Raw genomic sequence first — 26,999 nt, 5'->3', positions numbered from 1 at the left:
GGCAGGCGGAAAGAGCAAACGGGGTCCTCCAGCAATACCTGAGGTGTTATGTCAATGACAGAGAGAATGACTGGGTAGAAAAGTTGGCGCTGGCGGAATTTGCCTACAACAATGCCGAGAATGTGTCCACAGGGATGAGCCCCTTCTTGGCTAATTATGGGTGTCATCCCAGGGCTTTCCCAGGGGGAGAAGGGGAGAGATGGGGTGTCCCGGCAGCCGAGCATTTTGTAGAAGAAATGGAAGCAATCCATCGTCAGCTCCAACTCAACTTAGAAAGGGCGAAGGAAGAATACAAGAGGCAGGCAGACAAGAACCGAAGGGAAGGTGAAACCATAAGGGTGGGAGATAGGGTGTGGCTGTCAACCCAAGGGTTGCCGTTCAAAGGAGGTTGTAAGAAATTAAGACCCAGGAGATTGGGTCCCTTTGAGGTCATTCAACAGGTCAACCCAGTGGCTTTCAGGCTCCGGTTACCCAACCACATGAAACTGCACCCAGTATTTCACAGGTCGTTACTGTCACCGTATGAGGGGGGACGAGAAGGGATGGCCACTCGGGGACCGGTCATAGAAGAAAGGGAATGCAGCAGCCATGTGGCAGAAATCCTCGACGCCAGATGGAAGGGGGATCAGGTGGAGTATTTGGTAGCGTGGGAAGGAGAACCGGAGTCAGAAAACACTTGGGTAATGGCAGAAGATATCAATGACGAGGTATTGATAGAAACGTTCCATCAAAGGTTCCCAAGGAAACCTCAGCCTGTGGAGAGGTTCCGGAGGGAATACTTTGGGACCACCGATGAGGAGGAGGAGTTGGAAGGATTCTCGGAATCGGAAGGGGAAGGGGAGATGGACTCTGAGGAGGAGGAGTACTTCGAGACCAGGAACCGCAACAGGTGGAGAGAAGTGTTCGGGACATCGGAAGATGAAGGAAGTTCATTCCGGGGTTTTGCCTCCTCACCGCCCGTAGAGGAGGGGGCGAGAGGGAATGAAGGGGGCCCTGGAGGGGAGGTGGATGTCAGGGAACTGCCATCGGAAGGAAGGGAAGTGAAAGGGCTCACACAGGTTGGGAGAGACTCAGCAGCTGAAGAGGGAACCAGTAGGGGGAGAGGAGCTGGGCTGAGGGAAAGGGAGCTGGAGGGATGGCTCAGAGACACTTCCAGCGAAAACAGTGGGGAGGTTTCAGGACCTCCTGTAGGGACACCCACTCCTCGCCGGAAACTGTCACGCAGAGAGTCCAGAAGACGTGTTTCCGTTAAGGAGCTTTTATGTTGGAAGCGATTCCGAAGGCAACCACTGTCGGAATCTGCCAGCGACTGACGGAGCCATGTTTAAGGGGCTCCGTTACAGACAGAGGTTTGCAAACTTGACCAAACTCTGAGGGACTAGGATTTTACACACAAGCAGCTCATCGTCCCATCACAACTAGCCTTGGCTTTTTTTCTTCTGTTTGGTCTGTGGATATGAAAGAAATGAGTATGTCTGAACCAAAATTCTTCATTTTAGGAAAAAACTAGAATCTGAACTACAAAACTTCTTTGATGAAGGAAGTGAATGGCTTTTGGACTTGTGGGGCTTCAGTAAGTACTTTCTTATATTCTTTCTTGATTAAACCAGGTCTTTATAAATATTTATATGCTGATGGATTCAAAGTAAAATTGCACATGAATAATGTAACTTAATATTATGAGATGGAAGGTTTTGTCACCTCCAAACCCATTCAGTTTGTCATTCTGGGTGCTTTTGCTTGGACTGAAGAAAACAAACCCTGGCTGTGATGAGGTGTCTTTCAATAATAATAATAATAATAATAATAATTATTATTATTATTATTATTTATACCCCGCTCATCTGGCTGGGTTTCTCATAACTGTGGAGTTGAGAGGGTGAAAAGGGAAATCTAGTGCTGTTTCTCATAGAATTGTAGAGTTGGAAGGGATCCTGAGGATTCGCTAGTCCAACCTCCTACAATCCAGAAATCTCACTAAAGCATCCATGACAGGTGGCCATCCAATCTCTGCTTAAAAACCTCCAGTGATGGAGTGTCCACCACTTTCCAAGGGAATCTGTTCCACCGTCAAATAGCTCTTACTGTCAGAAAGGTCTTCCTGATGTTTAGTCAGAATCTCCTTTCTTGTAACTTGAAGCCATTGGTTCAGGTCCCATAAGCAAGTCTTTGGAACAGCTCCAAAGAATGAACTAAGGGCTTGTCCACCCTTCTACTTATCCCATGCCTAGAAAGCACGGGTCGGAGTGGTTTTGTGTTTGCCCCACAGCATGCCCCTAGAAAACACTCTCTTTTCCGCTGAAGCAGAACAAACAGCGATCTGCGAAAAACCCAATTGTCATTTGGTTCAATTCATCAGTCAACCATGGGTTTTCCTGGGGAAAAGCAGTGTGGCAAACAGAGACTTGGACAAGCCTTGAGTAATGGAGTCCTTCTCCAATGGCCATCCTCAGGATTACCAAAAGGAGATGGATAGGCAGGAATACTGTGCTCACTCTGTTTTATTCTTTGACAAGCCTGTTGTTGTTGTTTAATTAAGAGAATTAATTTGCTGGAAAAGGCACACTAATAATTAATTGTCTTTTCTTAAACCCAAGCAACATTCCTAATTTGTATTTAATTTATTGTAGAGTATCAGTTATCAAAGGAACTGGAAACATTCCAAGCAAACACAGTGCAACCTATCTGGCAGCTTAGGGAAGATTTGAGGTACCGCCTATTGGAATGGCAGGCCAACTACCAATGCCCAGAATATCAATTTAACCCAGATGCGGTGTTGGAACAGGTTGGTTTGTTTGCTTGTGTCCGTCACCTATACCCATATTTTCTTGTTCTGCAGATAGGAATGCAGAACCTGTTAAACAGAATTATGCCATTGGGGAGAGCCAGTCTGGATGGTGGCTAGAATGTTGGCCTAGGGCCTTGGGAGGGCTAGCTTCAGATCCCCACGCTGCCAGAAAGCTCAGTGGTTGACCTTGGGCCAGTCACACACAGCCTGATCTGCATTGCGAGTGAGGCAGATCCTCACGGTGAGGATAAAGCTGGTGGGGAGAAGCTTCCTGAGCTTACTGAAGTGGGTTGGCGGGAGAATAAAAATGCAATGTATGAAGTAGTGAGAAATGCCAGCCGCAGTGATGCTTTTATATCACAATATTTCACAAAATCAGGTTTCATTTGTGAAGCAACAACAGAAAGTAGTTTTGGAAAAACTTAACCTGGAGAAAGAAGCTTTGGAACGAGAGCTTGAAGAGTGCACCAATGAAGTAAGAATATGAAGACATTCATTTGTTTGAATTTAATTGCATGAACAAGAACTCTACCAAATTTACTGATTCATGACTTTTGATTTTTATTGTAGGCACTGGCATGTTCTTCAGGAGAGAGGCCTGCACTTTTTTGCGAGATTCCACCACAGTTATTGGCCTTGGAATGCCCATATCCTGATTTGAAGGCTTCAGTGTTGACAGAATTTCACAAACTGGCAGATGAATATTGGTTGAAGTTCCAAGAGATTGATCAAGACTTAAAAGTCATATCAAGGTAATAGAATCTGATGTCATGTTTCTTCAAGGGCTAGGCAAAACGTTTGGGTATTGAAGACTTCTGATAGGGGGGTTGGATTTACATTACATCTCTTTTGTTCAACACAATGGCATAGTTGACTTTCTGCCCAGCTCTAGGGGATTAAATAGTCAGTAACTGTTTGCACAGCTGAGAGAACGGTCTCTTTCTAAAGTGCCTTGTCTCAAACAATAAGCAAAATATTCAAGAGGGTTAAATCACCAGAAGTATGGTCTGTGATAAATGCCTTTGTGCTTGCTATGGATGCAATCCTTTCATTCCACACCCCATTTTGTAATTATGCTATATAATGTATGTAATGTAATAATTATTATTATTTTACTTGAAGAAATCTGGATCAGTTGCTCATACAACTATTAAATCTACACCTTTGCGCCATTTCACTAAGAAGTGCAGTCTTCTCAGTTTTTACGATCCTGTGTTTATATGCCGATAGGCAGACATGATGGAAAAAAACTAATCCAATGTGGTGTGACTTAGTTGCTGTCACAAATTCAGGGCCATAATAGTTCAAATGACTTTTAATGTTAGGCAAGTTTGTCATTTCTACTGCCCCAGCCTCCTATTTCTGGAATACAAATATGAACTGCGAGTACATTTTTATATTGATGTTGTACAAACAGGAGTACTTCTGTGGCCTTTTGAATGGTGGCATTTGCTAATCCCCAACATGAAGAATGAATTGAATTAACAGCTTGAAATCCCGTTTTCTAATATGTTTATTTTCTTAGCCTACATGCATACCAGTTGACTGCTGGAACAATTAAAGCATGCTGGCTTGCACCTAAAAAGAGTCTTTATACTACCTTAGGAGCATCACCAAAGCCTCTAGTCATGCAGCCCATGTGCCTTTTGTGTACTAAAGCATTTTATATCCACTTAGACAAGAGGGCAATTGTGACATTAACAATTTCTGCTTGGCTGTATCCATAAAAGGGTCCTAAGAAGAACACTTAGGCTTCAAGTAAGTGCCTAGAACATTCCAATATTTCTTCATGATATGGCAATAAATGTCCAAGCCCTTTCAGTTTACTATGTAAATATTTGGTGTGTTCAATAATCAATGTAATATGCTTGACATCTTCCATCATAATGCCTGACCTCAAAGTCATATATATATGGCCTCTGGTTTGTTCTTTTACGTAATCAGACTTTAAAACTCATAGACCTTTGGAATCAACCAGACTTCTCCAACATGCTGTCCTCTAAATATTTTGGAATTTCTTGTTGAGTTTAGTCACAACCGCCCTAAGCTGTCTAAAGAACTGAAGTTATGTGCTGTTGACATGGGCTGATGTGAGCTGTAGGCCAGAAGCTCTGGAATGCATTAGATTGGGGAAGGCTGGTGAGCTAGTGGTCTGCCTGTGTAAGACAGCTTCATGTGCTTACCCTCTTTGTATGCTTGCACATCCCTTCCTTAACCTCTCTTATTCCACTTTAAATTTCTTTCCTACAAATGACGCCTTGGCTGTATCGCACACAAAACCGGGATATAAAAAACTGCATGCTTGTTACTGTCGCATCCCAGAAACGCAACAAGGGAAGGCATTGTCTCCTTGTGTAAGTGCTGGAACCATTATGTCACTTCACGTGCCGCTGTCACTGCACAGTGGAGCAGAGGACTGGGCTGTGAATGTCCCTGGTGTCATGGAAGGCTTAGAATAAGGGCAGGGGAAACTTTCTTTTGCTAAGGGTCCCATTCCCTCCAGAATAATCTGCCAGGGGCTGTATGCTAGTGGTGGAGAGGATCAGAGCTAAACATTGGCAGAGTGTGCAGCATTGCAGAATTGCACAACACACACACACACACACACACACACACTTCAATCCCGTCTCTGTTTTGACTCCCTCCATCAGCACAAGTTAGATCTGATCACTTGTGGAGGCCTGTCCCTATCTTTTCATTTAAAAAAATTCTTTTTTTTTAAAAGATATTTATTGGGGGAAAAAAATTTTAAGAGTTACAAAAGAAAACAAAATAGAAAAAGAACAAAGAAAGAACAAAGAAAAACACAAACCACATCCAACAATACAAAAAAATATATCAAAAAAACAAAAATACACCACAAACTTTTAAAAACAAATCCATTATTCTCAAATCCTCAACTGTCATTACCTTCTTTCTTTGACCTCCTCCTCCTCCCTTTTTTTGTATCCTAGTTATTAATTGTGGCAGCAAATCCTTTCCATATTTCATAAAATTCTGTCATTTCATTACCTTAAACTATTTTAATCTTATCTTACTATAAAAAACCTTGAAACTTAAAACTTAAATCTTATTTTTACCAACTTCTCATCACCATAATATTCTTACATAATTCTTTAAACATTTTTACTAAAGCCAAGTAATTTCATTCCAACATTTTTCTAACATTCATCAATTTTATAAAACAATCCTAGTAGTAGAAAAAGAAATAGAAGCAATCCAATCTTCATCCAGCGTCCCTTCCTCCTGGTCCCAGGTTTTCTCAGTCCTTATTTTCCCATCGATCTAGCGCATTAACCTGGTAACCTTATATCCGAGGCCCTTAAGTCTCTTCCATGTCCCTTCCGCAGCTCTTCTTCATTTTTGTAACTGTATTTTCTCTTGTCTCCTGCTCGTTTCACTCGTGGGAACTCCAGCTTAACAATGTTTTTGGCCCTTTTCAACAGATCAGCCCCTTTTCCATAGTCCAAACTAAACTCCATGTGGTATTTAAAAACGTGTTTCAGAATCCCTCCAAAATTAAGAGCCCCCACAATCCCAGACATCTCACAGCCCATTGCCAGACTTGGAAAGTCCAAACATCCCTGCATAGGGGGGTCTATCCAGCCCCCCATTTCCAAACCAAACCAAACTTTTTCTTTCCAAATCTGGCTTTTTCCAAGTTCATTTGTCAAATCCGAAAGCTCATGTTCCTGTTGGGCCTGTTCTGTCAAGGCACACTCCTGATTTAATTCCTGGGTGGGCTCCACATATTTTCCCACTGCCTGTTCAAAATTTCCCACTGCCTGTTCAAAATTTCCCACTGCCTGTTCAAAATTTCTAATCAAATCAGCCATCAAATTCATCTTCTCATGTAGCTGTTCCAGTAGGGTATTTGTTTTATAGAAAGCACACAACAGAGCTTCTGAATACATTGTCCTGCAAGGTCAGATGTCTATTCCCACGATTGTAATCTATAACAGCTGCCAGCTCCCCGGAGTTGGTTACAGTTGGTTACAGTTTCACAGTCTCCCACTAGGGGGAAAACTTCTATTTGTTCTTTCTTTTAAAGACAAGTCTAGCGACAAAGTTTCCTTTTTCAGATATTTTGTCAATATTTGTTCCTTTAAGAAGCGAAGGGGAACAATGGAGTCAAAGTTTCTCTTCTTATAGCTATCTGTCAAAAACGTTGTCTCTGGTCAATGAGCTTCAAAAAACGTCAGTCCTAACACCCCGCTCCAGGATCAGGACGGTGGAAAGTTACTTTACTTTACCCTCACTTCTGCAGGTTTAAACAGTCCGAAAAAATCCCCCCTCTTCTCCTGCTTCCGAAGGGGGTTCAACAATTTTAAATGATGAAAGTTAATCTTTTACAGGCGATTTTCTGAGCTCTAGTTTGCCATGTCTTTGCTTTAATCTATCTACAAAGAAACGGAAGGCTGACTTCCTGTTTAGACCTTCCCGTTTCAGCGCCAAATTAAGGTAAACTTTTAAGTCCAATTTTCCTTTCTGCTCACAAGTCCTTATTTAGAGTCCAATTGTCCGAGTTTAGGTACTCACGGGTGATTATTTTAAAAACCAGATTGTCCCAGGAAAAAGGCAGCGCTCTCCGGCAACGGCTGTGCGGCTTCGCTCCACGGAAGAAGCAGTTGACTCTCAGCACCGCGCCACTTCCCCCTCTTCGCTCCGGAGCCCATTAATGGGTTCTTTTGCGGGTTGGGGGGGCGCTAAGGGTGCCCGCCGAGTCCCATGGTCACAGGCTTCATCCGCCTGTGATTTTTGAATGGGTCCCCGCTTCGCCGTGGCGGAAAAGACCCGATTCCCGTGGAGCTGGTCCTTCCAGTTCAGAGGGAATCCGCCATTGCCGATGGCGCCACCCCGGAAGTCCCCATTTAAAAAATTCTTTCCCCTTTTTCATAATTCTGTTCATTTTTGGTTCCATCCGTTTCAGTTTCCTCCCCCTGCTGATGGTTTTCTCCTTCTGAGCTTCACTGCTAGGTCCCCCCACCCCCCAGGCTCACTGTATTGCAGTCACATCACCCTCTGTTCCACCTCTACCTCTCTGTGACAGACACACACACACATACACTGCATAAGAAGAAGCAGTTCTGGAGGCCTGGTGAGGAAGAGTGGGCCCGCAGCAACTGGAAGATCACAGATTTCCCACCGCTGACTTAGAGGATGCACCAGTTAAGAGGCTTGACAAAACCAATATTGTCGCTCTCAAACAGGAACCAAAAGCGCACAGAAAACTCCTTGACTCTACTCAGATGCCATGAAGTCCAGTGCCATATAGCTACTAATGGCGCTATCCACACAATGGAAAAAACATCACTAAAGCTTTCATGTAGAAATTCCATTACTTCTGTCACTGTTGAAAGTTGCCAGAAGGAAAGCTGCTGCAAGAAAAAGAAATATATTTTGGGAATTGGGGGAGAGCATTGCTTCAAATGTTAGTGAACAGGAGCTTCGGAAAAAGAAAAAGAAACACCAGACACAGGGCAATGTTCGCTTAATGGGTTTTTAAAATATGCTTTATACCTATCATGCTAAACCTTTTCCTGAAAAAACTGCTTCATATCTGTTTTGTCTTCCAGCCATACATCTTGTAAAAGCCAGAGTAAACCTTTAAAAAAAACAAAAACTTATGAAGATTTTGAACAAGCATAGGAAGTTGTTAACCGCCAAACAAAATTAAAACCGTATCTACAGTATCTGATTATTAAGTCGTCATAGATTAGCTTAACTTGTAAAAGCAGCTCCTGATGATCTCCAGTCTGACTTGGGTTTTTTATATTCTAAACTAAATTTCTAAACTATAACAACAACAACAACAACAATTTTATTCTTTAGACCCCGCCCATCTGGATGGGTTTCCAGTACATTCTGTACTTTTCTTCAGAAGTGGGGGGGGGGGGGAACCAAATACAGTGGATGGATTTTTGGGGGTGTATTCAGCACTTAAAAAAAAGAAAAATAGGTGCCGGTACTCACCATAAAATTGTTAAAGCAAGTGCCACACTTTTTAACAACAAAAAAAAGGTGCCGTACTGTGTACCATTGAGTACCCCCTGACGAAAGCACTGTGTGTACTCCTTTTTTTAAGTACTGTAACAACAACAACAAAAGCTCTGTTATGTATTGCATCACATAAAAAAAGTGCAGTCCTGTATAATACTTGGAAATAAGTCTCACTTTGTATGAAGGGGCTTGCTCCATGGAAAGTATGTTTCGGATTACAGCCTTGAAGTGTAAACCTATACATGTCTATTCCAATGGGACTTACCCCAAAGTGAGTGACTATAGCATTGCTGCCTCAACTGAAATAGAGGAAGTTCAGTTGAAATTGACAGGATATATTTCAAAGTAAATAGGATGGCAATGTTGGTAGACATTTTGCATGGACATCAAAGCAAAATAGTAATGATAATAACATTAAGACCAGCAGTATATAGTGCTACGGAGTATGATATTCTACTTAGAGTAATTGATGCTGTTGCAATCAGAGAGAAGCTGTGTCAGACATAAAAAGCACCAAGTCTAATCTGGTGGAAAAGCCACTCAACTGTGATTTCATTAGTATTTTTAAAATATCCTAATGGAATAAAACTGTGTAGGAGACGGAGGTGCTTTACCCATTACAATAAGAGGCAAAAAGTTGAAACTTCAGTATGCACACACCCACGCACCATTTTTGCTGCTTCTTATAATGTGCAACACAGTCGTCCCGGGATTAAGGGAGGGAGGGTAAGAGTGGGGGTTACTAGCTTTGCCACCTGTCACTATCTCTGTTGCCTTCCATGAGATGGAGTGTGACTGCATAGGGAAACTTGCTCTCCCTGTGTAAGTTCCAGACATGATTTAGGAAATCAGGAATCTGCACCATGTTGGAAACCTACAAGACCAGAGCAAGCTGCTCACTGTAGGTAGTTGTCATCCCAACTCCAGTGAGTGATGCTGGGGATGAAGCAGGTGGTGCTGTGGTCAAAACCACTGAGCCTCTTGGGCTTGCCAATCAGAAGGTTGGCGGTTCAAATCCATGCAACAGTGTTAGCTCTTGTTGCTCTGTCCCAGCTCCTGCCAACCTAGTAGTTTGAAATCATACCAGTGCAAGTAGATAAATAGGTACCACTTCAACCGGAAGGCAAACAGCATTTCCATGCTCTTTGGCTTCCATCACAGTGTTCCGTTGTGCCAGAAGCAGTTTAGTCATGCTGGCCACACAACCTGGAAAGCTGTCTGTGGGCAAACGCCGGCTCCCTTGGCCTGAAAAGCGACATGAGCACTGCACCCCATAGTCATCTTTGACTGGACTTAACCATCCAGGGGTCCTTTACTTTAATGACAGGTTGCAGGGCAGGGTTCACATACTCATAATTTCTTTCCCCTCTAGCTTGATTATTTACCGTAACCCTGAGAACAAAAGCTTGAGTAGGACTAAATAGCACGTTAGACTTAAAAATCTAGGTCTTAGGATGACTACTTAGATTCTCCATTCTGTCCACAAGAGATGTCCTATGCTTTTCAAAGTGGACTGTGTTACTGATTACAAAAAGTAGCAAAAATGAAGGGCTCTTGTCATTTATACACTACAGTACAGAAGGCTGAAGACATTTTCATGCCTTAGAGGAGAAAACGCAACTGGTGTCCCCATGGTAGTAAAAATATAATAAAACCTTTTGGGTGATCAAAACCTTTTGCCTGAGGTGTTCTGCCTTCTGGTACCTCTAGGCTTGAAATTTGATCAAACATCCTGCATTTACAGCCAAATGTAAGTAATAGACATAGTGCACCACCATTAAACCTTGCAGACAGAAAATATAACAGAAACAAATTCTCTTTTCTGGAGTGGGGAACATGCATACACACAAAAGAGTGCTGGGCATGTGGTTTTTCGGGGCAGCAATTGACAGTTCTCTACAAAGTCCTTGCCCAGCCCTGCCTCCACTTCTTCCCATGAGTTTCCCAAATCTTGTAAGTACCTTCTGCTACGGCTTCTTCACAGCAGCTACTCTTCCTCCAAAGCAGAGTGGGCCTAGATCATAATGCCAGGGCAAAACGATGAGATACAGCCGAGCATAGGATGAGACCAAAATTTTTGTAGTATGCTACTGACTACGCTCCTGAAGCCAAATTTTCATTGGCAACTAACCTGTGTCAACAGATGGCTGTGTTTGGATGATAATATCTTGGCTTAATATGCTGAGATAGGAATGAGCCTTTTGGCTGTGCACACAGCCTCTTGTTCTTTTTTTGCTGTGAGCATGCAAACAAGCAAGCCCAGAAGCCTGCCATTAACTATAGTTTCCCATTTGCCCAAACCAGGAAACTATGGTTAATGGCTCCCAAACAAACCAGAATATTAAATCAACTTCAAACCATAGCTTCATATTCTGGCTGGTTCCAAAGCTGGTTCCAACGAAATGGGAAACTATAGTTAATGAAAAAAATCCTGGTTTGTTTACTTCCACCACAAAAGGAGGAGCAAAGGGGCAACATGCCCCTCATTAGGCACATTCATATCAGTGCTTATTTAGCTGAGATACGATCATTTGAATCAGCCGACTGTTGACATCACTGTTCGGGGGGGGGGGAATCATTGTAATAAGTGATGTGTCTGGTATCTAAACTGCTTCCAAATTATTCATACCTCTTCTAAAGTACTTTGAACTCAGGGCTGTGTCAAGGAATTCTACTGTACCAGCTCAATAACTAGCTGTTTCTGGTACAGCAATCAACAATGACACGGTTGACATATGGGGAAGCTGACATCTCAGTTGGAGTTATTGTTGCAGTTTGTCTGGCTGCAAATTCATTGAAACGGTTCATCAAATTTACATTGTCCTACCTATTATAGAGGGTAGCAGGGGATTACAGTCTGGGGAGGGTCACTTCCCATAGGAGGTTTTTATGTTCTTTAGAGGGTGTAAAGCCAGGGATTAGCTTGGGGTAAATCTGATTCAGAGGAAATATAAAGCAGCTGCCTGCGGGTGTTTGTGTATAGGCGCACTGCCAAGCTTCAGTTCTGAAACCAAATAATGGTGGTAGATTATTTTTTTCCGTAATGGAAAAATGAGAGCTATGTTCTAAGTAAGTGCCAAGTTTCATATTTGAAACACATTTTTGGTGTGGTGGTGTTTTGGTTCACTCCTAATGTGTGTACATAGATCATGTTATTTAAGGTAGCACTTTCTCGTTTTGATTCTTAATGGGGATTAGCCTGATTCAGGACAGTTTGCAGTCAGCATATAGAAGAACAGCATTTATAAACAAGGCATAGATTCCCTAAAGATGGATGTGAAAAGAATGCCTTACTAACACCTCTATGATAGCTTTACACTACATTTCTTTCTTTTGGATCTTTCCCCTTAGCCAAGCAGCTCAGGGTAGTGACCGAGAGACAGTAAGTTGTGCAAGGCTACCAAATAAGCCGGGAGTGGAGAACTACCAGATGTTGGTGAATGGTAACTCCCATAAGCCCCAGCAGGCATGTCCAATGACCGGGAATGATGTTGGTTATAATTCAGCAAATGTGAGAAAATACCTACTTAAATGTGTGTTTTTAAGAGAGAGAGAAAAGAATTCAGATCAATATGAAAAGGGAACAGATTGGGCTTGTGAATGGACACATGGGAAGCAACATGGACTGGACTTACCCATCTACTTATCCCTAGGCAGAACTGCTTGTTACGTGGCAAAACTGAGCTCCCAAACCTCTATTTGCCAAGATCAGGGGTCAGCAAACATTCTCAGCAGAGGGCCGGTCCACTGTCCCTCAGACCTTGTGGGGGGCCGGACTATATTTTGAAGAAAAAAATGAATGAATTCCTATGCCCCACAGATAACCCAGAAATGCATTTTAAATAAAAGGGCACATTCTACTCATGTAAAAATACGCTGAAATTTATATTAATTCCCTATGTATGGCACAACTGATGATATTTTCACTATGGTTATTTTGTCCTTTTTTTGTTGTATGTTGAGCAAATAAATAAATAAATCGCTGATTCCCGGACTGTCCGCAGACCGGATTTAGAAGGTGATTAGGGCCTTAGTTTGCCTACCCGTGGCCAAGATAGTAAAGGATGAGGGGCGCTTGTAAGGAAAAATCAATGGGGGAGGAGTGTGTGCATGCGTGCATCCATGTACATATGTTTAAAGCAGCCTTGAAGGCCTTTGTAGAGGAGAATAGCAAGTCTTCCTTTAGCAAGTGTCTGGGAGAACTGTGTTTAGCTTTGTAATGTAATCTAGGTTGGATGTAGAGAACCTAGTTTCAGACTGAACTGTTTCTCTACTTACCTCACTGTTGGGGCCTATACCAGGTTTGAGGAAGCCCTGATGAAAGTCGCTCTCACCACCAACCTTCACCCTGACATGTCCCCTCTCCAGCAAGGATGAGAAGCGGGGATGGATGGCCAAAAAGATTCTTTTCTCAAGTGTAATACTGAGCCTGCTCCAACACCATTAAGAGTAGACCTATGTTTTAGGCTAGATAAAAAATACTGAAAAAATGATTAACAATCTGCACCATTCAGTGGCTATGCAAATGACTCCTTGGAATAGAAAAGCTCTAAAACCAATGAGGACAGCAAAGGGTTGGCAGTGGTTTGAGATGCATGCTTTTAAAAAAATTACATTGAGCTATAATTGTGTATGGATCCAAATTACATTTCAACGTTGACACTAAATCTGCTCCCAATTAATACTGTCACTTGATATATTAAAATATAATTAAAGAAACTGCTATGATTCTCGATGCACTTTACGTCCAGGAAGATATATTGCTTTCTGGTATTATGATCTGAAAAGAAGCTCCTGTAAAGCCTCTCGCTTTAGAGAGCCATTAGGCCTGCCCTTCAGGTTGATACGTTCAGTTTTAAAGTGAGAGTATGTGAAAACTGCCATGGCAGAATATTTTCCTATTTCTTTCAGCTACTCTTGAATGTGAGCTTTTATTTTCCAAGTATTTTAAAAAGCTGTGCCCCTGACATTTGTATGTTTATTCTATTTTAAATATTTTTAGACTTTTTATTTAAAAATTAGACTTAGGGATGTCAAATATGTTATATCACCACTAGGTTTGGGCCAATTTCTCAATTTCAGTTTCTCTAATTTCCAATCTTAAGTTCATTCCTCTACCTTTCTGCATAAGTTAGCATTTTTTAAAGTTCTCATGAAAATTTGTCAGCATTTTAGTACAAATTTCTCCTAATATGCACATTTTGTATGTAATTTTGTATAATACACACAAAGCATATTTCCCCATATATTTCTATTTTCTCTACGTAACACATTTTGTATGCATATCCACAGATATATGCATTTTTATGCACACTTTAATATATACATTTTTCTGTACATTACTTGAGTGGAGAACTACATTGCAAAATTTGGAGAAGTGCAAATTTTGAAGGCTGAACTGAAAATACATCAATACTAGTGATTCCAGAGTTAGATGCATGTGGCTACTGCTAAAAATTGCAGCCCTGTGTTACCCATAAGGTTTAAACCTATGTCTCTTGACACTATGTTTTGCATTTGTCTATCCCTATTCTGCATCATTGGCTATCTCTGGCTGAAGTATGGAAATAGCAGAATAATATGGGGAGAGGGATCTGCTCCAGGGCTGCTGTTTTGACAGGAGATCCATGTCAAGTGTAACATGTAGTTCTCCCTGGAGAACTGGCCCAGGATAGTGCAGTTCAGACTTGTTTCTTCATTTGCTGTGCACAAGTCATACAGTACTTAGTTACATCGTCTCAACATGTCGCACCTAGCCATGCTCTAGCTAGATGTAATTATTTTGCTTGTGTGTTTTCCCTTGAATGAGAGAGTAAACATGTTGGCAGGTTAAGTTAGCCATTCCAACTATTAAAAGCCTTTGAGCAGAAACAGACAGACGCGAGTCCTAAATGGGGCTGGATAACAGCAGAGCAAGGCCACTTGCATCTAAAGCCTTACCACTCAGGCCAGCCAAGATGGAAGATGGCACCCCCCCCTTCTTTAAACTGTTTCAGCAAAGGGGCCCAGATCAAGCTTCTCGCAAGCAGAATAGAGCAGCTTTGGATACAGCAGATCCATGGCTGGCTCTGCTCCTCCCTCTTTCTGTAATGACCCATTTTGGGGTCCTGTGCAGACTACAGCTGGTGGAAATCCTGGTGGTAGCTTCTCAACCACATGTACTTTCAGTAGGCATAGGAGGGGCTTCTCAGAATGGAGCCCAGTGAAGTCCAATGGAGGGATACTCCTCTCACCTCCAGCAGCACACTAAGCAGGGGTTAGGATGGCATTGTTAGTTTTCATAGTAGATAAGTACTTTGCTTTCGCTTCCCTTTTGAGTGCCCTACCTTTGTTATGGTTCCTTGTATTCCTTCTGAATAAGTGTGCTCTGGTTAGTTCCTTGGCTAATGATACACTTTCTAGATGTTCTGTGCCCTCTATTATGTCAGTCTACTTAAGAAGCTGATTTAAACTGAGTTGGACCATTGATCCATCTAGTTCTTATCAATTACATTGCCTGGAAGAGCTTCTCAATACTTTATGGCAGGTCCTTTCCAGATCTATCTGGAGATTAAGCCAGGGTCCTCCTGCATGCAAGCGGGAGGTCTACCACTGTGCTCCATTTATGTACCCCTATCTTATGTACCCCTCTTTCCTGCTGTTGAAGACAGGCCTTGTTGGGGGCATGGAACTGTGGTTCTAGTCCTTAAAATGTCTTGAGTTCTGTAGGAACTGGTTTTAGCCTGTCTTTTGGATGGATTGAATTTTGTTGTCTTGAAGTTAGCCCTGGCCCATGGCCTGTTCCATTTGGTCTCGCTGTGTATTGAATACTTTGTGAAGAAAATGAATCTAGACTGAAGGGAGTTGAACTTAAGTGTATGTCTTTTGACGGCTCTCTGAACAGAAAACAGAAACTCTATTTTTACTCTTTAAGGGCTGCTCCGCTCCAATGGCGTCACCTTTGTGTTCTAATTGATTGACTCCTTTTGTGGCCTCCCCCCCTTTCTCTGGTGTTTCATTTGATGGTTCTGAAAGAAAGAAAGAAGGAAAGAAAGAAAGAAAGAAAGAACTTATTCGCCAACGTGGCATTACTTTTGCAAAGCAGAAAACAAATAAGCCACCATTGCATTCTTACATTGCCCATTGGTAGCAAACACAGCAGACAACTGTGTAGACTGAGGGCAGAGGTGACAGCAGCAATGACTTGCCAAACCTTTACAAAGGGAAAGCTGTGCATCTTACCAACAATGATGTACTCATAAGGTCAGAGACAGAGAAGTGCTGTGCATGCTGGAAATGGGAGGGAGGATCACACATTTTCTGTTTAATGGAAACCTCTGGAGAAAAAATGGTTCTAATCAGAGCAGGCATTCTAATCACTATAAACAAATTCTAAGACAATAGCCTATAAGGACATACCGTTTCTCAATCATTGTACAGTCATTGTATATGTTGTTGTCTTACGTCTGAGCACCATCTAATACTTAATATTTGGAAGATAATTTGTTATCAAATCCTTTTAGCTGGATCAGTAATGAAGAACAGCCTTTCCTTACTCTTTTTTCTTTTGTTTTGTTCCCTGACAAAATCCAGACATCAAATACCTAGCTTAAAATAAAAAAGGATTGTACCTTAGGATAGAAATGATTCTAGGGATAATTGATTTTCATTTATATTACATCATCCTCTCATGATGTACTATAGTGCTATGGCTGTCTAGGCACTGGTGGCTGGGGATGCGGGTGGCGCTGTGGTCTAAACCACTGAGCCTCTTCAGCTTGCCAATCGGAAGGTCAGCAGTTCAAATCCACGTGACGGGTGAGCTCTTGTTGCTTTGTCCCAGCTTCTGCCAACCTAGCAGTTCAAAAGCATACCAGTGCAAGTAGATAAATAGGTACCGCTGCAGCAGGAAGGTAAACGGCGTTTCTGTGTGCTCCGGCATTTGTCAGTCCTCCATTTACCAGTAGCAGTTTAGTCGTGCTGGCCACATGATTTGGAAAGCTGTCTGTGGACAAACGCTGGCTCCCTCAGGCTAAAAGCGAGATGAGCACTGCACCCCATAGTCACATTTGACTGGATTTAGCCGTCCAGGAGTCTTTTACTTTTTACCTTATCTAGGCATTGGTGTACAGTGGTACCTCGGGTTAAGAACTTAATTCATTCTGGAGGTCTGTTCTTAACCTGAAACGGTTCTTAACCTTTAGCTAATGGGGCCTCCTGCTGCTGCTGCTGCGCTGCCAGAGCACAATTTCTGTTCTCATCCTGAAGCAAAGTTCTTAACCCGAGGTAATATTTCTGGGTTAGCGGAGTCTGTAACCTGAAGTGTAACCTGAAGCATCTGTAACCCGAGGTACCACTGTATGTTCTTTATAAAGTTACATTTGTAACTTCTCCAAATTCAATATCCAACAGATCAGAAATTCACATTATCCTAAAAGATTTTGAATAATTATCATTGCACATTGCAGAAATTAATCTGTGTTAGGTATTCTGTTATATGCTAGAAAGGTGACAAGGCTATTTTTGTGATTCAACTCTCAATAAGACTCTTTAGATGTTTGATGTTCTATTATGTATCTGGATGCTTCAGGCCCACAAAAAGAATACAGCTGGACCCAGAGCTACACAATGTAAGGCCAGTTCAGACACTAACACATGGTTTAACACTGTATGCATAAACAAAATGAGCCTTGAGGTCATGTACTCTCCTTGTCCCTGTGCAACTGTAAGGAAGAGATTGGAAGCTTTCACTTGTGCTTTTAAACAACCCTGGGGTTCCTGTTACAACTGAACTTTGAGAAACGCTGGTTAGTTCAAACAAGCCAGGCTCAAGCTAGGAGTTATGTTACTATCTTGTTCACAAACCAGACTTCATACTTTGTTTTTTACTAGTATCTTGAGATCCACCAGTCAGAACCGGGAACTAGAAAAGTGTGTGGGGTGTGTGTGTGTCTTCTGTACACTTAGAATCAAGTACCCAGGTGCTTCTGAGCAAATAAATTTCTTTTCTACCAGTAGATCTACCACCTTCCCACCTTCAGAGTTCCCTGAGCTTGTGCATACAGATGCCTGGTTAGTTTCAAAGCAGAAGTGAAAAGTTCCAGTCTCCCTTTGCAGCTGTATTAGAGGAGTGGGGAGCCTGCAAGCCCAAAGCTTGTTCACATAATGCTAAACAAGAGGTTAGCACAGTGCCTGAAAAGGCCCATAAAGTCCCTAATGTAGAGAACAATTAAAGGCAAGTGGAGGAAAGTTATCCATAACCCTTGGATATCTGTGACCCCATTAACCGCACAGTATCAGCATTATATGTGCCTGCTGCTGTTGCTTTAATTGAACATAGGTTGTCAGTCTACATAAGGACCTATATATTTTTAAGTGCTTCTTTCCTAGTATGAAACAAAGCTTAAGTTTTTGTTCGGTTTTTGTTATATGAACTTATATATATAAGTTTTTGTTATATAAAGTGATTCATATAAACTGAACACTGTTCTGGCAACTTCCCTACCATCATAATTGCTTCCTTGTGTCATGTTTGCTCCATTGTTTTACATTTAATCTGAATGCTGTCTTCACATCTTTATGCTTCTGTGTTCTACCCCCTCAGGCTGCAGTCCTCTCTGTGCTTGCCTGAAAATAAGCCTCATTGAACACAGCTGGACTTCGTTTTGACCAATCGTGCATAGGATCAGGCTGTGCATAATTTGCGTGCTGTGGCTGGATTTGAAGTCCTTCGTTTTGTGCCTACTTCAGCTTTCCAGCTCAATTTTTTTCTTCCTTACTGAAAATCTTTTCATTTTCTGTAAATGATGGCTCCCACTATTATAAGGATTACTGATTTCCAGAAGCAGAAGTTGGAACTAAAAGAGGAAGTGGCTTTGGGGAGAGCAGTTTGGGCTGCCATCACTGTAAAATGGTCCAAATCTAGACTTCTTCCAATGAGAAGTTAGAAGATATCACCAATAGATAGTATGCAAGCTAGAATTTTGTAGTCTCCAGTCACAAAAATAGGGTGGACTAAGATGAGACGCTGTGTGAAAACTGGGAGCGTAACTTACACCCTGATCTTAAATGGCTTTTAGTGGAAGTAAACCATTCATTCCATTGGTGTTTTCTTCCGGATTGAAGAATGGACTGTCATAGCAAGAGGTTCTGGGAAACTGCTTGGAATGTGCATTGATCTTCCATCAGCAGACTAGGAAGGTTCTAGTAAAACCTGATCACTTTAATCAAGCCTGCCTCAAATTGTGTGAAGGTTGTGCATAGTTTATGAGCAGGATTGTGCCCAGATGGCTCTGCCTCTGGGCTTTCCTTGAAATCACATGTTAAGCGAAAAATGCAAATAGGACTTACACATAGAGTTCAGTACTCCAAGGCCTGAACTTGTACATCCTTAGTTTTTATAATCGACTTAAAAACCATATGGATCAGGTCTACATTCTGTCTATAAGTTCCAGTCACCCCTAAGGGTATGGAATTATGCCAGAGGTGGGGCAGTTTCACTGGGTAATCAGCTTCTGTGCACTGACTCAAAAATTAAAAGTTCATTTGAAAAAAAAGCAAATGTCTCTAAAGCTTGGACAGGTTTAATAAAAATAAAGCCAATGTTCATCATGCTGTGCGTTCCATTTTGTTTTGCTGTTCCTGCTTGCTTTTATGCAACAGACTTATTTGAAAATGTGACTCTTGCAAGGGGTGTAACTCTTGCAATAATTCCTGGAATGGCAGGGGAAAGCGGATGCTCTCTGTATCCAGAGGCCTTCCTAGATACAGCATTCTTTGTTTTGTTTGGCTGCAGGCTGTTTCCTTTGTTATGTCAGTGCTTGTTTTCCTCTGAGCTAGTATGTGTTAGGGCAGTTTGGCCATGAAAGTTTGTTTTGTTGTTGAACTCTGCTTTTATGGTTGAATAGTAAGCACTGTTGAGAGCTTATGTTTCTGTGATCCTTAAAAAATAAGGAAGCCCAGATCTCAATGCTAAAAGAACCACTCTTGTTTTGATGTTACTTAGCAGAGGCCATAGTGGGTCCATCTCCTGTGTGGGGTGAACTTTGTCACGCTGGCACAGCTTTAAGTCTTGTCCCTCCCTGCAGGCTTCAGGTGGGTTATTCATCATCTCCTTTAAAAATAAAGCTGCACCAGGGTTGGAGGAGGAAGAATGGGTGTTGGTGATAACAGAGGCACTAACCAATAGGCACTCTCCACACCTAGCTTTTCAAACCACCACATGAAATACTTGCAGAACTGTCCTCCCAGAGCTTGCCCCAGAACAGAGAGTTGTGCTTGTATTGAGTGGAGCGGGACCTGCTTTCAAATTTTCACCACTGCTCTTGAAATGTTAAGTAAGTTTCACTTACAAAGATCCATGTCCCAGTCCAGAATGCATTTGTACCAGTCACTTCACACTGAAGTGTACTAACATAATAGCATTCAGGTTCATGTCAGGATTAGGATCCTCATCGGGTATAAAAGAAGCATTGTTGTTTCAATCTTGACCTGTCTTTCAGCGGAAAGCTAAGATTGTGCTTGATTTTGTTCTCTTCTAATTCACAGCAATTTCCAGTGGAGTGAGGAGGATCTTTGGGTTTATCAGGTGATTATTGGTCAATACCCTAGTGACATGCAAGGCAGAAGAACTCTTTACTTGGATATGCTGCAGAAACATCTACCTCATAAATCTAGGCAAGATCTCGTAAGTGGTAGCACTGATTTTTTAGTTGTTGTTGTTATTTATTAAACGTGTTAGTAGCATAATCTTGCCCAGGGCAACCCATGGCAACTTCCAACCAACCAACCAACCAAACAAACAAACATACAATGTACCCCACATAGATGCATTAAAACCAAAAGGAAAGAGAAGTGTGTGTGTATATATGTTTGTATGTATGTGTGTGTATATATGTGTGTATATATGTGTGAGATATATATATATATATATATATATATATATATATATATATATATATATATATATAGCATACCACCCTTTATCCATAGGTCTCAGGGCAGTTCACAACATTAAAAACATCCCACTCACTTCCAAAAGACCACAGAGGGTTAAAGACCAAAGACCTGGTTATAGAGGAAAGTTTTTGCCAGGCCCCTAAATATATGTAATGAAGGCACCAAGGGGGCTTCTCTGGAGGCCCATTCTTGTGTTGTCACCCTTTGTACATCTCGTAGAGAAGTTACACGAAGATGGGCCTCAGATGATAAATTCAGGGTCTGGGTTGGCTCATATCAAGAGAGGTGGTCCTTGAGTTATTGTGGTCCTGAACAATTTAAGGCTTTATAGGTCAAAACCAGCACTTTGAATAGGGCCCAGGAACCAATTTGGCAGCCAGCGCAGTCAGACCAAGATTGATGTTATATGCTCAAATCGTCTTGCCCCGGTAAGCAACTTAGTTCAGTATTGTAATGAGTGTTCGATTTAGCATGTTTTCTGTGGAGGTGGATTTTTGTATAAGTCTGATAAAAATAGCCTAGTAAACATATATACTGGACAACAACTGCCATTCTGGTGGCATAAAATGTGGCACCCAAAGTCACATAATGGCTATTTAACTGTGTTAGTATCTTGGATTGTTGCTGTAAATATTTTGCAACCTACATAGGGTGTCCTAATTTCCCATGTACTGTGATCATCCATAATCTTTCAGCATAGTGAGCACACAGAAAACCTATGTATATAATTTTATGAAATTGAATGAATGAATGAATGAATGTGTTGCAAGGTTACTGTAATGATGCAAGAATTCAAGATTCTTTGTTGAACTAGGATCTGAAGAAGCTTGTATACTCAAAGTCTGGGATCCAATGAGTCAGTGGGCCTGTTCTGGTTGCCTTTTCAACCGTAGGCCAGATGATACCCCATCTTAAAAGCATCTTCAGCTTCCCCTGCATCTCTTTTACTTTTGATTTTAATTGCTTGTGTAGCTCTTTCCCACAACTTTTGTGATATAATTTGCAGGCATGATTTGTCCTTGTCATATAAGATGATGAATTTACACGCATGGTTTTCAGTACACTCACTCACACGCCCCTTTTGCTGAATAGGTATTGATGTAACATTTTCTGTGAATTAAAAATGACAAAGAAGTAACATTTAATGAAACAGGGCCAACACAGGGCAGTGCTGCTGGCTTAATGTGAAGATGGACTACTTGTAATATTTAAGATAATGAGAAGATACTTGGGGTGGGACTCTAATAACTAGCTAGCCCTTGTAAACTGAGAGGAATCTTGGGGGAGAAAAGCAAGTTTCTTGCAACCCCAGGAGGGCCAAGGAAACCCAGTGTGATCTTGAGGTCCTATTTTTTTAGTACTTCCTTTAGTACTTGCCCAGGATTCCTTCCCACCTGGGGGCTGAAAGGGGTGCTGATGGCAATGACTACTGGATAGTTCTAAGATGCAACTTGCCTTCAAGGCGGTTGTTCAAGGAAGGGGATAAACAGGCTCTCCTAGCTTTCCCCTTCCTAGTACGCTGGCTATAAAACTTCCCCATATGCATTGGGACTTCCACAATGTCCTTGTCCATCTGCAGATCCCTGCATTGCATCACCCAACTTCCAGGATGAGGAGGAGCATAGGGGCTTGCAATCAGAAAGGAATCCTTTGAACATCCTGCTCTCTGCCTGGCACTATAGATCTTAACCATCATATGTTACAGCAATAGGGAACTTGTGGCTCTCCTTCAGGCCCAAGCAGCATAGCCAATGGACAAGGCTGATGGGATTTGTAGTTCAGCACCTGAAGAACCAGTTTCCTCATCTCAGATCTAGTGGAATTTTAGCAAATTTAGAAATATGAATTGCCCAGCATAATAGCCATTTGTTTCATTAAGACCTGATTTATAATATGACTTAATTGTAGAATAAGACTCCATTTCTACCAGCAAGGCTATTTTACGACCCTTGTAATTATAGGTGGTACTTAATTTATGTGCATGGACTTTGATTTATATCCTAACTCTCCCTGTGAGCTCATAGCAAATCACAACAGCATCAAATCATTTCTGAACAATGAAATGTTCACGTAATGCCTCCCCTTCAAGACAATCCAAGAGAATTACAGTGCCATCTAAGGCCTCTTTTACTCCCGAACCAGTTGCTGTCACATTACATTGTTGCTGCATTTTGCCTGAGCTTTTTCCTCTTACAAAGTGACACGGTTTGTGTTTATGGTTTTTTTGACGACTAATTGTATTGATCCCTGAGATTACTCTGGGAAGAGAAGTGCTTATTATGAGGCCTTTTGGTGATTCTTCCTTTCTGTTCTCTGTGCGTAACTCTGTTCTCATCCCTTTGCCAACTTGAGAATGGAACCTTTTATTAGCTTTGGGCTGCTAGTTTCCTTAGCACAGCCCTGGTCAGCCCAAATCAGCCAGTCCTACAAGTACTTGAAACTCCTGGCAGGGTACTCTGCTGTTTTCAATGGCGGGGGCGCAGATAATTTTCATTTTTCCTTCTAATACTTTCATTTGTAATGATTGTTTGAAGTTACCTCAGTATAAAGATTTATATCATATGGGTGAAAATAATCCTGACTTCCCTTTATTATTATTTCTAGGTTGCTCACGAAAGAGCTTGGGACCACTACCATTTTACTAGGAATCAGTGGAGAGCTTTGATGTTCAACTGGGCCGAGGCTAGGAAAGCTTTTTTACTGAAGGCAGTAATGACTCTTGCAGAAGCTTGTGCTGCTCATGAGACAGAAATTATGCTGGCTAATAATAGAAGAAAACAACAGGAAATATGTGCGGATCTCAAAGAAAAGGTAGACTATTACACAACCGCCAATTACATTTATGTTGCCTTGTATCCTGGATTGTTCAATATTTGCTTAAGGAAAAAACGTTGCAGCAGCTATAATATGGACTCCCCCCACCCCCACCTCTTAAAATGGAGATAGATTACTCCACACTCATAGTTACTAGTCTAGCGATTCTTCAGGGCTGCACTTTTTTATTGCATCCCTCTTGAGCATTGGGGGGTGGGGGTGCATCTTGATTTGTTTTTCCTAGAACATTTGTGTACAATTTGTTTTTAATTTCTTTTCTGCTCTTGAGGCTTTATATTAATGGATCTGTTTTGCTTCAGCTGCACTCACGCCTATGGAATCATGCGCATAAATGGGTTTTCGTTTTGCTAATTTCATTTATCATGTCCTGTGTTGGTATATTGTTATAGCAGCATGTTGGCTAAGTCCCCCTAGTAACAGGCATGCCTGAAAGTTTCAATGGGAGAAAAGGTTTCTCTGCCTTTTAGCTAAAATCAGGTGTAATAAGAGACAAGGATATTACATTTGATGTGTGCCTGCCCTAGAAATTGTTTAATTTCTAGATGAAAAAAGTGGCCCAGTGACAGAGTAGGGGGGATTTCCCACCCACCCCCAGTTTTAGCCTAACCATGACTGCCTTGCAGTTTTCTAAAAGAAGCAAAGATGTCATCACAAAAGGTAGTTCCTGCCTCCAGACTCCCTGTGAAGAACTGAAATAGCCATAGAGAACAAATAGTCAGAGCAGTAAAGTTGATGACAAGTAATGAAAAGAGAAATGAAATGTAAAAATGTTAGACACAAACATTAATTTGGAAATCTGACCTATGTCTAGAAGAAGGGGAGTCTAGCAATTGCCAACTGCACGATTAGCCAGAATCGATAGTTAGCAATAAACATCTTCCGCTCTGCCAAAATTCCTGGGTGCTTTTGTTCTGATTTATTGACATTTCGCCTGCATTCATCTGAATGCTGTGTTTTCAATACATCATCAGAGTGTCTACTAATTTGGTTACTGCTGTAATAAAATTGATAATGAAAGGATCCAGGGCAAGGTTTAAAGGCACTTCACCTGGCTGAAGGTAAGCAGGTCTGGATCTGTCCAGTACCTGGATAAGACCCCGTGGGAAGAAACACATTTACACTACCTTTGGGTTCCATGGCAGAAGAAAATGAATAAAATGTGATGAAAACTTAATGGTTTCCCTATACATCTTACACACAGGAAGGTGTGGACCCCTGCAAGGAATTGAGAGGGAGTGATGAAAAATAATACATTCCCTTCATTTCCTTGCTCCCTTTCCTGGTCTCTCCATTTATCAGTATGTTTTCAACTGCTCCTCAAAATTTCTTTCTTTTTAATTCATATCAGAACGATTTGAAAGCCCTAATGGCTCCCCACCCCACTCCAAAACAGAGTCTCCAGTGAGCTAAGATAGGACACAGCTCAGGAAAACTTCCAACCCTTTGAAGCAAGGGAGATGTGTGTTCCCTGAACTTGGCTGGCCAAGCTCTGCAGCCTCCTTGAACTTGCTAGCAATGACAAGATTGAGGAGATGGAGCAGCATATTGTACTTCCCTTGTGCTTTTCCTCTAGGCAATTGTGCAGATTGGGTCAAAACCTGATTGGAGAGAATGGGGGTCCAGTGAGGGCAAAACCTGGTCTCCAGAGAAAGTAGAAACCACTAACTTGCCTTTGGATAGTCCACTTTTGTTTCCAAACTGGCAGGCACACTACCACGCAAGTTTGGTACTAGAGGGGTTGAAGATGATTGGCAAAGTGATGGCAGGCAAAGACCAAGATAGAACACTAACTCATAAAACAGGGATGGGAAACCTGTGGCCTCCCAGATTCTGTTGGACTGCCATTCCCAGTATGCCTGTCCATTGGCCATGCTGGCTGGGGATGATGGGAGTTGGGGTTCAGCAGCATCAGGAGGGCCACTGATTCCTTACACTTGTTGTAGAACAATTGATAATAAACAAATAATAAGATATTGTATTGCTAAATACCCATGCTTTGCCCCACAGAGCATGGAATGTGAAAGAGTGAATAAATTTCAAAAAAGGAGCATTTTAATTGATTTTAACATGAACAAATTATTGGATGAATTTTTAATTCCATCAAAATCAGCAAGAGGTTTAAAACGAAACTGAATTCCTCCAAGGACAAATCCTTGGAGCATCTTTAGAAGCCGAATAGGGTAAATCAACAGAACCATATGGCTGCTTTCTTCTGGATTGCACCAATGGGAAACTGGGATATCTTTATAAACAAACTATCTGTTATATTGTGCAACATGGCAGTTTCCCCCAAACCAACACATTTGGCAAGTAGGAAGGCAAATGAGAATAGAATTTTTGAGATACTCATGTTGTCAGAAACTGTCTCGCTCCCCGAGAACATTGTGATATTCCTGTAAAGACTCTCCCTTAGTGCCTCCTGCTCCCTGGATCTGGAAAACATCTTCCTTGCCAAAGTCACCTCCTGATTCAGCCCATATGATGCCCCTTCTGCTTATAAAATCCTTGATCTCTCCCCCCCCCTCCTTTTAATCTTGTCTATGAAACATTTTTAAAATGTATTTTGTTACATCTGGATGTGTTCTGTCAATGAGCTGGAAGAACTTCAGGGCTCAGCTTCATAGTAAGGATTGGGTAACCCTTTCATTCTCAAGCGCATTCAGTCTTCACAAAATTGGGATGTTACTGTCTGTCTTCCTTTTTGTTGTTGTTGTGGGGTCTGTAACTAGGGAGCAAGTCAACTTTCTTCCCCACTCCAGTGCTGGCAAACAAAAACATTGCCTTGTTCTCTCCTTCAGCCACAGTTGATAATCTGTGAGAGGCAGCCAACCCTATCCCATTACTTCATCTACCAACAAGATAGTGGCTGTAGACACTCCAATCTGTGCTCTGATCTGAAGGGCTGCTCAGAACTTAGTTCATGCTGTTTTTCTACGAGAGACATAGCTTGGGCCTTAGGAAAGAGTAAAGTTTCTTGCACAATTACTATGATCGACCACCACAAACTGGAGACTAGAGAGTGTGGCTTTTCTGAGCTGCTATTGTGATTTCCATCAGGATGCCACAGCTTTCTTAAGAACAGCCTGCTGGATTAGGCCAGTGGCCCATTTAATCCAGTATCCTGTTATCACAGTGGCCAACCAGATGTCTGCGAGAAACCAGTGAGCAGGATTTGAGCACAAGATCACTCTCTCCTCCCATGGTTTCCGGCGACTGGTATTCAGAAGCATTGCTGCCTCCAAATATGGAGATACACTGGTACCTCAGGTTACATACACTTCAGGTTACACACTCCGCTAACCCAGAAATAGTCCTTCAGGTTAAGAACTTTGCTTCAGGATGAGAACAGAAATCGTGCTCCGGCGGTGCAGTGGCAGCGGGAGGCCCCATTAGCTAAAGTGGTGCTTCAGGTTAAGAACAGTTTCAGGTTAAGTACAGA

General features: G+C 41.9%; 2 protein-coding genes across 7 annotated transcripts in view; both read left to right on the top strand.

Annotated features, from left to right (window-relative positions):
• Positions 1-26,999, top strand: part of CCDC148 (coiled-coil domain containing 148) — a gene marked incomplete at its 5' end in the record, with an annotated part of 109,019 nt that overhangs the window by 44,990 nt on the left and 37,030 nt on the right. For all 6 annotated transcript variants that reach the window (XM_081006980.1, XM_081006979.1, XM_081006978.1 and 3 more), the window contains 6 exons: positions 1,500-1,573; positions 2,631-2,785; positions 3,168-3,263; positions 3,359-3,540; positions 20,315-20,453; positions 23,330-23,536. In XM_081006980.1, the coding sequence (XP_080863106.1) occupies positions 1,500-1,573; positions 2,631-2,785; positions 3,168-3,263; positions 3,359-3,540; positions 20,315-20,453; positions 23,330-23,536 (853 nt within the window). The remainder of the gene's footprint in view (positions 1-1,499; positions 1,574-2,630; positions 2,786-3,167; positions 3,264-3,358; positions 3,541-20,314; positions 20,454-23,329; positions 23,537-26,999) is intronic.
• On the top strand, positions 4,876-18,624 carry LOC308479187 (uncharacterized protein). Its single transcript, XM_081009637.1, has 3 exons — positions 4,876-5,142; positions 12,140-12,299; positions 15,702-18,624. Exons 1-3 carry the CDS (start codon positions 5,039-5,041, stop codon positions 15,741-15,743), a joined length of 306 nt encoding a protein of 101 aa, XP_080865763.1. The 5' UTR covers positions 4,876-5,038; the 3' UTR covers positions 15,744-18,624.

This window comes from Podarcis pityusensis (assembly GCF_964106645.2).
Source record: "Podarcis pityusensis genome assembly, chromosome: 1".
In the NCBI taxonomy this organism is placed as follows: Eukaryota; Metazoa; Chordata; class Lepidosauria; order Squamata; family Lacertidae; genus Podarcis; species Podarcis pityusensis.
The sequence above is the reverse complement of the archived record's forward strand: the minus strand, read 5'-3'. Positions and strand labels throughout refer to the sequence as shown.